We start from the raw sequence: 14,237 nt of genomic DNA, 5'->3' as shown, positions 1-14,237 counted from the left end.
TTTGATCAACATAATGGTAGCCTCTGCTGCTGGTCCAATGTTTCTAAAAGCAATTGATGCTAGTCATATTACAAAAGATGTTGAATATATAGCGAAGGTATTCACGGAGGTTGTGGAAGAAATCGGACCAGCAAATATTTTCCAAATAGTTACAGATAATGGCTCTAATTTTAAAGCAGCAGGCGCGTTAATTGAAACTAAGTATCCTCGTATATTTTGGACTCCTTGTGTTGTTCACTGTTTAAATTTAGCAATTAAATCTATCTGTGATCCTAATGAGAAGTCTCGTGATTATGCTCAATGTGAATGGATAAAAGAGTTAGTCACTCAAGATCATGATATTAGTTATTTTATACTAAACCATTCCTTGCCAAGAACAATATTTAGTAGATACTCTGATGTGAAGTTGCTTAAGGTTGCAGAAACCAGGTTTGCATCTAATATAATAATGCTGACAAGAATTAGACGTGTAAGAGAAGCTTTGGAAAAAACAGTTATGGACCCTGATTGGAAGAAAACTAGAGGCAGTTTAGGGAATGCTATTGAGTTAAAATCGAGAGAGATCAAAGACACCTTAGTGAGCGACACTTGGTGGGATAAAATTGATTATTTTTTGAGGTTTACAGAGCCTATTTTGAGGTTCTTGAAGGTTGCTGATTCAGATTCATGTGTTCTGCATTTAGTTTATGACATGTGGGATGCAATGATAGAAGAAATAAAGAGTTGTATTTTTTATCAAGAAAACGAGGATTTGCTAACAGGATATCAATTAGATTTTTTTGATGTTGTTCAAAAGATAATTGAGGATAGATGGAACAGAAGCAACACGCCTCTCCATTGCTTAGCTCACTCGCTTGTTCCCAAATATTATAGTCAACAATGGCTTCAAAGAAGTGCTCATGGTGTTCGTCGGGTAGCACCAAATGAAGATGAAGAAATATCACTTAATAGAGAGATACGTTTTCGAAGGATTTTGATAATTAGGAAGATCTTAAAAAAGTGACAAAAGAATAGGGTGCTTTTGCTTCTGATCTTGATTACTTTGGACAGCCGCATCTTATGGCATCACGAGATGATGAAGATCCATTGTCATGGTGGGCTAATTACGGCTCCTTTAGGCCACTGTTGCAGGGACTTGCTTTTAGACTACTTTCGCAGCCTGCCACGTCTTCATGTTGTGAGCGTAACTGGAGCACATATGGCAGCATTCGGAACGTGAAAAGAAATAGACTAACCACCCAAAGGACAGAAGATCTGGTTAACGTGCACAACAATGTTCGAATAGTCTCAAGAAAACAGCCAGAATATACATCTGATCCTTGTAAATTTTGGGACATTGGTAAGCTATATATTTGTTTGTAAAGGTTTTAATGAATTTCATTTGTTTAGCCATTGATTTGATATATTATTTGTGTGTAGGAGGGGACACTGCTGATGGTGATAGCATTCTGGAGATTGCTGATTTGTCGTTGAACGATCCTGAAATTGAAGCGGTGACTTTCGACGTTGACAATAAAAGCTAGAGGCCTGGACAATTATAAAGACTAGACAGAGTGAACAGATTATCTGATGACTTCGATTGTTTAAGTTCTGTTAAGTATTATATTAAGTTTATTACGTTTAGTACTTTAGATTCTGAGTTCTGTGTTTGCTTAATGTTTTATTAGTTCCGTGTTGCACTTTAGTATGCTAAAACTTTGTTGGAAATGGGAATTTTAATATTATTAAGTTTGGTTGCAGAGAATTTTCATGAATGGAAAAATATTATATAAATTAATTTTATTTATGCCGAGTCCCCGTACCCGTGTCCAAAATCCGGACAGTGTTCCCGAACCTGTGTCCAAAATCCGGACAGTGTCCCCGTGTCCCAGATTTTAAAAGATGCCGAGTCTGACACTCGGATATGTGTCTTGTCGGACACTCCGTACCCGAGTCTAAGCAACATAGCCTAATATAAAACGAAAAGCAATTCCATCCATCACTGGCGAGTATGTCTCGTGATAATCAATGTCAGGCCTTTAAGAAAACCCTCGTGCTACAAGTCGGGCTTTATATCTCACAATTTCATTCTTTTCCTTTCGTTTTTTTTATGACTACCCATTTATTCCCAATAGGATTCACACTGATTGGTGTTTGGACAACTGGTCCAAATACTTCTCCTTTACGCAATGAATTTAATTCTGTTTGAATTGCGTCTTTCCATTTGAGCCAGTCTTTTCTTCGACGGCATTCATCCGCACTTTGTGGTTCAGGACCAGTATTTATGTCGACATCCAATGCCACAGAATACACAAATACATCATCGATTATGACTTTACTTCGATCCTATAATTTCATATCATTCACATAATTTATTGAAATTTCATGATTGTATTTAATCCTGAATCTTCAGGGACATGAATCTCTTTAGGAGATAATACCACTTCAGGGGTATTTGCTTCTTCTGGAGCATGTGCCACTTTAGGGGTAATTTTCTTTGTTTTTCTTTTTCTTGGTGCTACATCTTTTGCACCAACCGGCCTACCGCACTTCAGGCGTGGCTTTGATTATGTAACCAATTCATTTGTATTTGATTTTTGAATTGGTATATATATACTAGCTGGAGTGTTTACTGCAGGTATATGAGATTTTATTACATTTCTAGAATCGTTAAATGCGTCAGGCATTTGGTTTGCGATATTTTGCATATGGATAATTCTTTTAACTTCAAGTTCGCATTGATCAGTACGTAGATCTAGAAAATGTAATCCTGATGCATTCCATGTTATGTCAGGATTAACCTTATTCACATGTTTATCTCCTCCTAAGGGAGTTACAAAGACTCGTAAAAGTGACAATCTGCATATCGTGCAGTAAATAAATCTCCAGTTAGTGGTTCAAGATATCTAATTAATGATGTCGAATCAATACCAACGTAGATACCTATTCTTCTTTGATCTCCCATCTTCGATCTTTGTGATGCAGCAATAGGTACATATACTGCACTTCCGAAGATTTTGAAATGAGAAATATTTGGAATTTGACCAAGTACTAGTTGTAGTGGAGAATGTCGGTTATAGGCCGTTGGTCTAATCCTAATAAGATTAGCAGCATGAAGTATTGCATGACCCCAGATAGATGTAGGTAATTTTTCTTTCGATAACGAAGGTCTTGCAATAAGTTGAAGTCTTTTGATAAAGGACTCGGCTAACCCATTTTATGTATGTATATAAGGAACTGGATGCTCAACTGAAATTCCTACAGACATGCATTAGTCGACAAAAGTTGCAGATACGAATTCGCCGTCATTGTATAAACAAATTGACTTAATACAATGATCAGGGAATTGAACTCGCAATTTGATTAACTAGGCAAGTAATTTTGCAAAATCATCATTACGAGTTGATAGAAGACAAACATGATTCCATCTAGTTGAGGCATCGTTAGTACCATGAAATACCTAAATGGACTAGATGATGGGTGGATAGGTCCACATATGTCACCGTGGATCCTTTTTAGAAAGCTTGGACTTTCAAGCTTAACTTTAGTAAGAGATGGGCGAGTAATCAGTTTTCCTAAAGAACATGCTGAACATGGAAGGTCATTTTTGGAAAGAACTTTAAGATCTCTAAGAGGATGTCCAGTAGAATTCTCTATAATACGACGCATCATAGAGACTCCAGGATGACCTAATCTTTCATCCAAAGGGTAAATGATTTTGGATCGATGAGTTTGGAAACGACATTGTGTGACTCAATGGTTCTGATTTTCATCATATATAATCTCGAAGAAAGTGAATGAAAGTTTTCTAAGATTTTCTTGTTGCTAGAATTAGCAGAAGTAATAAGAAGATATTCTTTACCAGCCTCGGAATTGGTTTCAATGTGAAAATTGTTAAATCTGATATCCTTAAAACTAAGAATATTTCTAGTGGACTTACTAGAAAATAATGCATTTGGAATATGTATGTGTGTACCATTAGGTAAGATGAAACTAGCTTTTCCAAAACCTTCGTTTATATTAGATACGCCAGAAATCGTTCCAACTTGAGCTTCGGTTTTGGTTATATGGGTAAAGTATTTTCGATTATGTAGAATCGTATGAGTTGTACCACAATCAGCAATGCATATATCTTCAGAATCCATTCTGTATATAATTAAGAAACATAATTTATTTTATAAGAACATAACCACATAGTTCAAATAAAGCACACATTACACACTAGTAATTATAGTAATTTGGACCATTAATGCTCATTCCTCTAGTTGCTAATTTTTTAAAACTAATCCTCAGCCTCCCATATGGGAGTTTCATTATTAGGGCCATTAACGCTTATTCCTCCGGTTGCTATTATGAGGGAATCATCTGAGTTGTTGGCGAAATTGGTTTCCACTATTTTTCTTTCGATCTTTTAGATGACTGATATAAATCAACAAGATGTTGTGGGATATAACAACTACGTGACTAATGCCCTTTCATTCCATACTTGTGACATAAATTGTTAGTTTTTCCTCCTTGCGGTGCCTTTCTTTTGCTTTGTGTTTCAGGTTGCCACTTATGGTGACCAGAGCTATTATAAGAACGAAAATGTCCACGACCACGGCCTCATCTACGGTAGTGACCATGGCCTCGTCCACCTCTATGCCCTTTTCCACGTATATTGTTAGGTCCCGATACGATTGTAGAAGGGGGGGTTGAATACAATCGTCACAAAATTCGCGCGGAATAAATCTGATTTGAATAAAATAGGATAATCAGATTTTAATTAATTAAATAAACAAGGTTCAAGTAAAAAGTAATTTAAACTTGAAAGTCGTTATTAAATTAATTAGGGTTCAGTTTTAATGTCCACTAAATATTTTAGAATAAATTTGACAGGAAGTATTCTAATTTAGGGATTAAAACAATCGAGTGATCAAAGCACAGAAAACTGTGGATATAACAAGCAAGTTACGAACAACTTGAAAACTTAACAATGCTTTGAATTACAAAGAGAATGAACACTTTCAAATGAAGAAACTAAGCCATATTTATAGGCAAAGCTTTGTACTTGTAAGACAAACACTAGACAAGACAATTACAAGCAGAAAAGACAATCTAACAAGGGCAAGACAATCCATAAGCAAGGGAAGACAATCCTGGATTGCCTAACAAGCCTAAAACAAGCCAGAAAGACAATTAAAAAGAAGGGCAAGACAATTCTCCATGGGCAAGACAAATTGAGACAAGGTAGGACAATTGGTTTGTCTTGATGGTGAGGGAAGGTAGGACAATTAGAGATTGTCCTGCTGAGAGAGGGAAGGTAAGACAATCTGATTGTCTACCAAGCCTTAGCACATGGCAGTAAGACAATTGGAATTGTCTTGGCCACCATTGAATCATTCGGCAGTACGCTCGCTACGAAAGTTTATAAACTTTCGTCCTTCAGCCAGCCCTTAGAAATGCTTTTAATCCCGCACAGCTTATAATCTTTAATTAATAAATATTTAATTTAATCCAGAAATTATATAAATAAATATCTAATATTATTAGACATTTATAAATATAATTTTCTAATTAATTAAAATATTTATTAATATAAATAAATCTTTACGGTCCAAGCTGCGGTCTCTAGAGGGCCAGGAACCGGACTCCTTTTGCCTTGCAAATAATATTTTAATTCCATCCGGGGTTCCAGCTTTAAGATTATATCACTTTCCATAGCGTTGGTGATAATTCTTTTTCCTCATAGTCAGACAAGTCTAAGATTCGGTCTCCTGTGGGTCTAGAACCGGATCCCTTTTGCTTTGAAAAATATAAATCAATTCCAACCGGGTTTCCAGCATTAAGAATATATCACACTCCATTGCGTTGGTGAGAATTCTTTTTCCCATAGCTAGACAGGTCTGAGCGGCGGTCTCCTTGTCCTTCCTTTTAGCCTTCTTTCTTTTGCTTTCTTTTTGTAAATTAATTCTAAATCAATTAACTTATTAATAAACTTAATTATCAAATTAATTCTAATTGAATTAATTTAACAACTAAATAAATTAATAGAGATTAATTATTTAACAAAGAATTAATTAAAAACTCTATATTCCAGAAAGCAAATGTCTTGAGCCTTCATCTTGATTATCACTCGGCTTTGAACGACCACCTTCCTTTGATGTTAAATATTCAATATAAATAGCTGACACACAAATGTACTGTCTGGTTCATCTGTGTCTAACTAAATTGAATATTCTCCATCAGTTAAACATTTGAGCTGTGGTCGGGTCTTCGAATCTTTGTCTTCTAGTTCTTCTTCATTTCAGTACACATATGGAATCTCTGATGAAATAAATACTTGAATCTTCATACCTTCCGAACTCCTTGAACTGCTACACAGTTTATTTGACACTGAGGCTTGATCATATGGAATGAACTTCTTCCAGTGGCTTGTAGCTGATATCTTGGAATTCTTCTGAAATTCTGATTCTTGTATCTACTAGACTTTCTTGAACTGATTCCAACTAAACTATCTACTATCTACTGACATAACTTATCAGAGACGATTCCAGGTTGAGTTACAAGTTGAGTGGTTATCAGACACTAGTTGAGTTATCACTGGTTGTACAAAATAGGATTAGACATATACCTTTGAATAAGGCCTTTCAATCTCCCCCTATTTGTTTGTTGAACATTAACACACAAATTCTGATGAGGATAACTCAACTAACAACAACTAACAACTTTCTATGACTCAATAAACATTAATACCAACTCAACCTATTAGGAAACAATCCCAGTTGATAAGAGAAACATAAAACATTAAAATGCATAGTAGATGGTTTCTGGTAATACATATAACATTGTACCAGTCTCCATTTTTCTTCAGACAGCTACTTCTTCTGGAATACCATTCAATCTCTTAAGACCTTTAAATCTCCCCAGAGACCTTGCAATCTCCTTCCAAGATATAACATGTAATTCTCCCTTAATCTTCTCCCTCATATGTTCATAATATTCTCCCCCTTAGAAGATAGATTAGAACATTGATATTCTCCTTGATATTCTCCTTCCATGGGTTCTGGAAATATTATTCTTCCCCTATGTGACTCTGCACTCCCCCTAAGTGAGGCATAAAACATTCTTCCCCTTAGAGCATGGATCATAGAATATTCTCTCAGAACATTCTCCCCTTTAACATCATTGAACATTCTCCCCCTTAGTTGAGGAATCCTCGATTGTTATCAATAATGATACCAACTGATTAGATAAAACATTGAATGACAGAATCCAGTATGAAGAAGACAGGGCTTCATAGAAGGTGCATCCAGTAGAAAAGTAACCATAGTAAGCATCCACTTAGATAAAACATTATAGATACCAATTTTGAACAATAAGGTTTAAATTTGGTAAACAGTGGGTGTCTCACAAAAACATTCTGCAGGTGTATCACTCGACACTCAAAATATCTCTCAGTTTACAGGTAAAGGTGTCACTCACAAGTTCTGTAAGTGTTTCACTCCACACAAATCCTGAGCTTCCATAGATGGTGTGATGTACCTGCAATTAAGATCACCTTTGCCTCCTCATGGAAGGTCATTGGTGGTGCAATGGGAGTTCGTAATTCCCGGTCCTCGTAGACTCGTCGGATAAATCCAAGTCATAGTCCACAAGTTGCCTACTACTTTCAGAGAGTAGTAAATCCTTTAAAGGATCCAGAGTTTGATTCTGGGAGGGTAGACAATAGGCCTTTAAATGGCATGAAACCTATGTTTCCCTCAGATACCTGTTAAGGCACTTGATCCTTAGAAGAATCCTCTACCAGAGTAGATTGCCTTTCACCTAAAAGGGTGAAAGATCCCGTTGGGGATCCGGAAATGTTCCTTCTGGGAGGGTAGACAAGGACGTTTTAGATGGCAACGTGTCCAAGTTTCCCTCGGATGCCTATGAAGGCACTTGGTTCAATAAAGAACCAGCAATTCCAATGTCTATCCCTGATATGGACGACAAAGTTATTGCAACCGTCAATTACTTAAATATTTACCAACCACATAAATATTCACAATATTAGTATTCACAACATAGATACCAATAAGAAATACTTTACAAGCATGCAATAAAATTAAAATGGAATTAAACATAAAAACTATTTACAAGAGCTCATGTCATGTTTAACATGCCAAGTTCACAAACCAATCTTGAGAAAGTGGATTTATCAAGTGGTTTAGTGAAGATGTCAGCAATCTGATCAGCTGATGGTACAAAGTGTAACACCATAGTTCTATTCATGACATGTTCTCTAATAAAATGATACCTTATGTCAATGTGCTTGGTTCTCGAATATTGTACAAGATTGTTGGAAATGACTATCGCACTGGTATCATCACAAAATAAAGGGAATTTTGTTTAATACAAGTCCATAGTCATTAAGCTGATTCCTAATCCATAAGATCTGAGCACAACAGCTACCTGCCGCAATATATTCTGTTTCCGCTGTCGAGGTAGATACTGAGTGTTGTTTCTTGCTGTACCAGGAAACCAACCGTCGTCCTAGAAACTGACAGCTTCCAGAAGTGCTTTTCCTATCAATCCTGCATCCTGCATAATCAGAATCTGTATAGCCTGTTAGGTCAAAACCAGTGCTCTTAAGGTACCAGATACCTAAATTTGGTATGCCCTTAAGATATCAAAAAAACTTTTAACAGTTATAAGATGTGACTCTTTAGCATCACTCAGGAACCTTGCACATAAACATGTTGCAAACATTATATCAGGTCTACTAGCAGTGAGATAGAGTAATGAGCCAATCATACCTCTATTGCTTGAAATATCAACTTTCTTACCAGATATGTCATGTTCAAGCTTAGTGGCAGTGGTCATGGGTGTCTTTGCCGGTGAAGAGTCTTCTAGATTGTATTCCTTCAGAAGATCTCTGACATATTTTTATTGGCAAATGAAGATCCCATCATATTTATGACTTACTTGAAGACCAAGAAAGAATGACAGTTCACCCATCATACTCATCTCATAGTTACTCTGCATTAACTTATCAAATCTCTTGCACAAGTTATCGTTAGTAGAACAAAATATAATATCATCAACATATACTTGAACAAATATCATATTATTATCATGCAATTTGTGAAAGAGAGTTTTGTCTATGACACCACTAATGAAATTGTTTCCAATTAAAAACTCAGAGAGTGTGTCATACCAGGTTCTTGGCGACTGCTTGAGGCCATAAACAGCTTTAAACAAGAAGTACGCAAAATCAGCAAATTCTAGATTTTAAAAGCCAGGGGCTGTTCTAGATATACTTCTTCTTCAAGCTTTCCATTCAGAAATGCACTTTTCACGTCCATATGATAGAATTTAAAGTTGGAATGTGCAACAAATGCAAGAAAAAAAATTCTGATCGCCTCAAGACGTGCAACTGGAGCGTAGGTTTCATCATAATCAATTCCCTCTTCTTGGGAGTAACCTTTAGCAACCAGTCTGGCTTTGTTCCGTACAACAATGCCATCACCATCAAGCTTATTCTGGTAGACCCATCCAATTCCAATAACAGACTTTATCTTTGGTCTTGGAACCATGGCCCAGACTTCTTGTCTCTCGAAATGATTGAGCTCTTCTTGCATGGAAAGAACCCATTCCTGATCGGCTAGTGCATCTTCAATTTTCTTCGGTTTTTCCTGAAATAGAAAACCCAAATATAGACATTCATTCTGAGTTGCACTCCTAGTCTAAACACCAACATCTGGATCACCAATGATTAGTTCAAATGGATGATCTCTACTCCAGATCATCTCCCTTGGAAGATATAATCTTGATGATTCGCCAGAATTATCATTGTGATGCTGTGTTTGACCAGTTGATCCACCATCTCCCCCTGAGTTACTGCCAGGTTGACTAGATGATCCACCACTAGTACTAGTAGAGGCTTCATTGTTTCCGTTGTCTTCTCCACCATTACCTGGATCATTATCAGCATTGTTAGTCTCATTACCTGTTGCAGCATCAGGTGCTTCATCATCATCATCCGAGTCTGAGTCCGGATAATTATCAAACTTTAGTGACTCAGATGAATTTTCAATTTGGATACTTGGGAGTTTAGTGTCGTCAAAAGTAACGTTGACACTTTCCTTGACTTGTAATTGATCAATGATGTAAACCTTATATGCTTGATGAGAATAACCAACAAATAATTGCTTAAAGTGCTTTGGGTTCAAACTTGCCACGATGTACATTTCCATCCTTAAGCACAAAGCATTTAGCTCAAATACATGAAAGTACTTGACCGTTGGTTTCTTTCCGTTCATAAGTTCATAAGGAGTTTTCATGTGTTCCTTGTTGAACAGAGTTCGATTCTGAGTATAACAAGCAGTATTCACAGCTTCAGCCCAAAAGTAGATGGGCAACCTTAATTTGCTTAACATAGTTCTTGCAACTTCAATCAAGGTACGATTCTTCCTTTCTACTACTCCATTCTGTTGCGGAGTCCCTGGCGCTGAATATTGTATTGTTATCCCATTGTCGGAGCAAAATCTGTTGAGAGTTTCATTCTTAAACTCGGTTCCATTATTGCACCTTATTGCTCTGACACGAAGTTTATCATTCGAATCCAACTCGATCTCCTTGATAAGATCAATTACCAACTGCGGAGTTTCATCCTTAGAATGTAGGAATAAAACCCATGTGAACTTAGAGAAGTCATCAGCAATCACCAAGGCATATCTCTTTCTTGATAAAGACATCACATTGAATGGACCAAATAAATCCATTTGTAATAGTTGCAGTGGTTCAGTAATGTTACTGGTGTCTGTGCCTTTGTATGATGCTAACTTAGCCTTCCCATTCTGACATGCCTCACAAAGTCCTTGTAGAGTGAATTCCAAAGGAGGCAGTCCTCTCACCAAATCCCTCTTGACCAAAGAGTTTACAATTTTAAAATTAAGGTGAGAAAGCTTCTTATGCCATAGCCAACTATCTTCAGGTGAAGCCTTTGAATAGAAACAATTATCTTCATCATTGGCACCTGAATTGAGATCAGCTAAGTATAAGTTAGCTTTTCTTACTCCACAGAGAGCAAGACGGTCATCTTTAGTGTGAGATATCAAATACTTCTCCTTGACAAAGTTTACTTGGAATCCCTTGTCACAGAAGATTGTGCTTGAGTCCTTCAACCAAAGAAACTTTTTCAATGATAACATTTCCAGCAAATAAATTGCCATATCCCGTAGTACGACCTTTGCTGTTATCTCCAAAGGTGACAATCGGGCCAGCTCTCTCAATCACATTTGATAGCAGGGCTCTATCACCGGTCATATGTCTAGAAGATCCACTATCGAGGATCCATACAACCTTTTCAACCTTGTTTGGCTCCCTGCACATATCAAACGAATTAAACTTTCTTCGGAACCCAAACTTGGTTGGGCCCGGCATACTTAAAGAATTGACCTTTGTCAGCTTTGACAATAGATCCTGTTCGAATAACATTAGCATCCACCTTGACTGTACTTACTTTCCTATAAACAGCCTTGAACACTTTAGGTTTAGGCTTAGGAACATAAGTATCCTTCTTGATAGGAGAAGGACCAGCAGTCTTGGTTTTTGCAAACTTACTATTCATGTGCTTTCTAGGTGTTGTGTTTTCTTTGTTAGCATGCATACTTTTGAAATAAGCAGACATTACATTAAACGCACACAACATGCAATTATCAACACCACAAGGTTTATGGCACATATCAACTAAAGGAACAGTAGGCATGTTATTCAGAACAACAGGGGGTTTAATAGTTTCTACATTAACATTTTCAGAAGTTCTAATGTTATTAGTAGATGAGCATGTATTGTTATCATTCCTGCATCTAACAAACTTATTAGGCTTGTTAAAATTATTCTTTAAGCCATTGGCACCTATGCCAGCTTTGGGCGAACTAAATGTGCCCTCAACTTGCATTGGCTCTACAGATGCCAAAATCTCCCTCTCATTCTCAATATCCTCTAAATTCATTTCATATTGAATAATCACGGGCATATCAAGTAATGGTTCTGCGACAGGGGTTTTGAATAAAGGTTTGGGAGCATCCTTTAAAACATGTGGGATACCCCTGTCTTCAGCACTCTTAACAAAAGGAGTTATATTACTAGCCTTACCTACCGACTTGTTGTAATCGAAACCTATACCAACTTTCCTTTTAATCACTTGTTGGTCCACTAGGTTCTTAACAATATTAGTCGACTCCTTATAAGCAAGGCACCTTACCTTCTCTTCAGCTAGTTGCCCATTCAGTTTGTTCTCCCTATACTCTAACACTTCGACTTTATTAGTCTGAGTCAATAACTGACTAGTTAGTTGTTCAATTTTAGGGGTGAGCACTAGTTTTTCTTTTAATTTTAACTCATGAACCTCCAGCTTTAAAGCTTTGTGTTCTAGAGTTAAAGCTTTCAGCTTATTAAGAGCATCATCACGTTCAAGTCCTAATTGCATAAAAAGTTTAGGGCAAGTAGGATCTACCGGAAATCCACCAGTGCGATGTGGAGGTGTAGAAGGTTTCATGAAAGCCATTAGAGCAACATTCCCCCGCTCTTCCTCTTCATCACTATCTGTGTCATCCCAGCTTTTTCCTTTTGCCACATAGGACTTCCCTTGGCTGCTTTGGCCTTGATGCTTCTTTAGCAGAGCCTCATACTTCTGCTTTAGCTCGTCATAAGATTCTTTCTTCTTTGCCAGCTGATTGGGCTTCTTGCACTCCGATGCAAAGTGACCAGGCTCATCACAGTTGAAACATTTAAACTTGCTTCGATCAACCATCCCAGTCTTGTAAGCCCCTTTTGATGTTGTGGACGAAGATCCCCCTTTCTGAAATTTACTACCAGAAGATTTAAACTTGTAGGAGGGATTCTTCCTAAATCTCATGTTACCAAACTTCCTGGCAAACATAGCAAGAGATTCGTCCTCCAGCTGATCTAACTCTTCCATCGAGTAAAATTCATCATCTCCCGTACTTATTGAAGTATGTCCCATTTCCGGCACAACATACTCCTGGGAGCTTCTTGAAGGTACAACAACCTTCCTTTCTTTCACAAGAGGTGATTGTATTATGAGGGCAGTAGAATTGCTGACAGACGTAGACGTGTTCAGTGTCTTTCCCCATCCGTATCTCTGTTTAGTTTGAGCCTGTTCCAATTCATAGGTTTTCAGAACCCCATACAGCTGTTCTAGTGAGATCTCTGTCAAATCTCTGCTTTCTCTGATGGCGGTTATCCTATGCTCTAGATGCTCAGGGAGTGTCAACAAAAACTTCAGGTTCACCTCTTTGTTGTCGTAGTATTTCCCATTCAGATTCAGATTATTTATCAAATTGTTGAATCTGATGAATACTTCAGAAATCCCTTCTCCGGGATTAGAAACAAATTGCTCGTATTGAGCCACAAGAATTTCCTTCTTGTTTTCCCGTACTTCCTCAGATCCTTCATTGATAATTTGCAGAGTGTCCCATATCTGCTTAGCACTTGTACAATTGACAACATTATTGTACATTATTGGATCCAATGATTCGATCAGAATGAGCTGCAGAGTTACATCCAGATTTATCAGCTCATTATCCTCATCCGAGAACTCAGTAGGTGTTTTCAGATAGGTTCTGTGAGGAATAGTAACTCCATCTTCAGTATGTTCCAGGATAATATTCATTGGGGGCGAAAGACCCTTCGTCAAAATATTTATGTATTTTTTATTCGCCGCCCGGAGGAACAAAAGCATGTGTCTCGTCCAGAGACCAAAATTAGCCTTGTCAAAAGGTGGAATTTTAATGCTGCTAATTTTTGCGGTAGACATGGTAGAAGATTTAAGTGTTTGGGAAAAGATTTGGATATTGAAAGAAAAATAATTTCCAATCAAAAATAATTTTTGGAATAAAATTATCTCGAATTAAAAATTATTTGAAAAAAGATTTGAACGAAAAATAATTTTTGATCAGAAATAATTTTTGGAATAAAATTATTTGGAAAAAGATTTGAAAGAAAAATAATTTTTGGAAAAAAATTATTTCGAATTAAAAATTATTTAGAAAAATATTTGAAAGAAAAATAAGTTTTGATCAAAAATAATTTTTGGAATAAAATTATTTCGAATTAAAAATTATTTGGAAAAATATTTGGAAGAAAAATAATTTTCGATCAGAAATAATTTTTGGAATAAAATTATTTCGAATAAAAAATTATTTGCGAAAAGATTTGAAATAAAAATAATTTTCGATCAGAAATAATTTTTGGAATAAAATTATTTCGAA

The 14,237-nt window shown here is 36.6% G+C and overlaps 1 protein-coding gene across 1 annotated transcript; it reads left to right on the top strand.

Moving 5' to 3' along the window:
* Positions 1-13: 13 nt before the first annotated feature.
* LOC108219637 (uncharacterized) lies at positions 14-1,523 on the top strand. The gene is made up of 3 exons (XM_017393144.1): positions 14-913; positions 1,051-1,339; positions 1,420-1,523. Exons 1-3 carry the CDS (start codon positions 14-16, stop codon positions 1,521-1,523), a joined length of 1,293 nt encoding a protein of 430 aa, XP_017248633.1.
* The last annotated feature ends 12,714 nt before the right edge of the window (positions 1,524-14,237 follow it).

Source organism: Daucus carota, chromosome 1 (genome assembly GCF_001625215.2).
Source record: "Daucus carota subsp. sativus chromosome 1, DH1 v3.0, whole genome shotgun sequence".
Classification (NCBI taxonomy): Eukaryota; Viridiplantae; Streptophyta; class Magnoliopsida; order Apiales; family Apiaceae; genus Daucus; species Daucus carota.
The sequence above is the reverse complement of the archived record's forward strand: the minus strand, read 5'-3'. Positions and strand labels throughout refer to the sequence as shown.

Coding starts and splice junctions, on each gene's coding strand:
- LOC108219637 (XM_017393144.1), top strand. CDS start 14: ATGGTAGCCTCTGCTGCTGGTCCAATGTTTCTAAAAGCAATTGATGCT. Junction 914..1,050: donor GTGCTCATGGTGTTCGTCGG/GTAGCACCAAAT, acceptor TACTTTGGACAG/CCGCATCTTATGGCATCACG. Junction 1,340..1,419: donor TTGTAAATTTTGGGACATTG/GTAAGCTATATA, acceptor ATTTGTGTGTAG/GAGGGGACACTGCTGATGGT.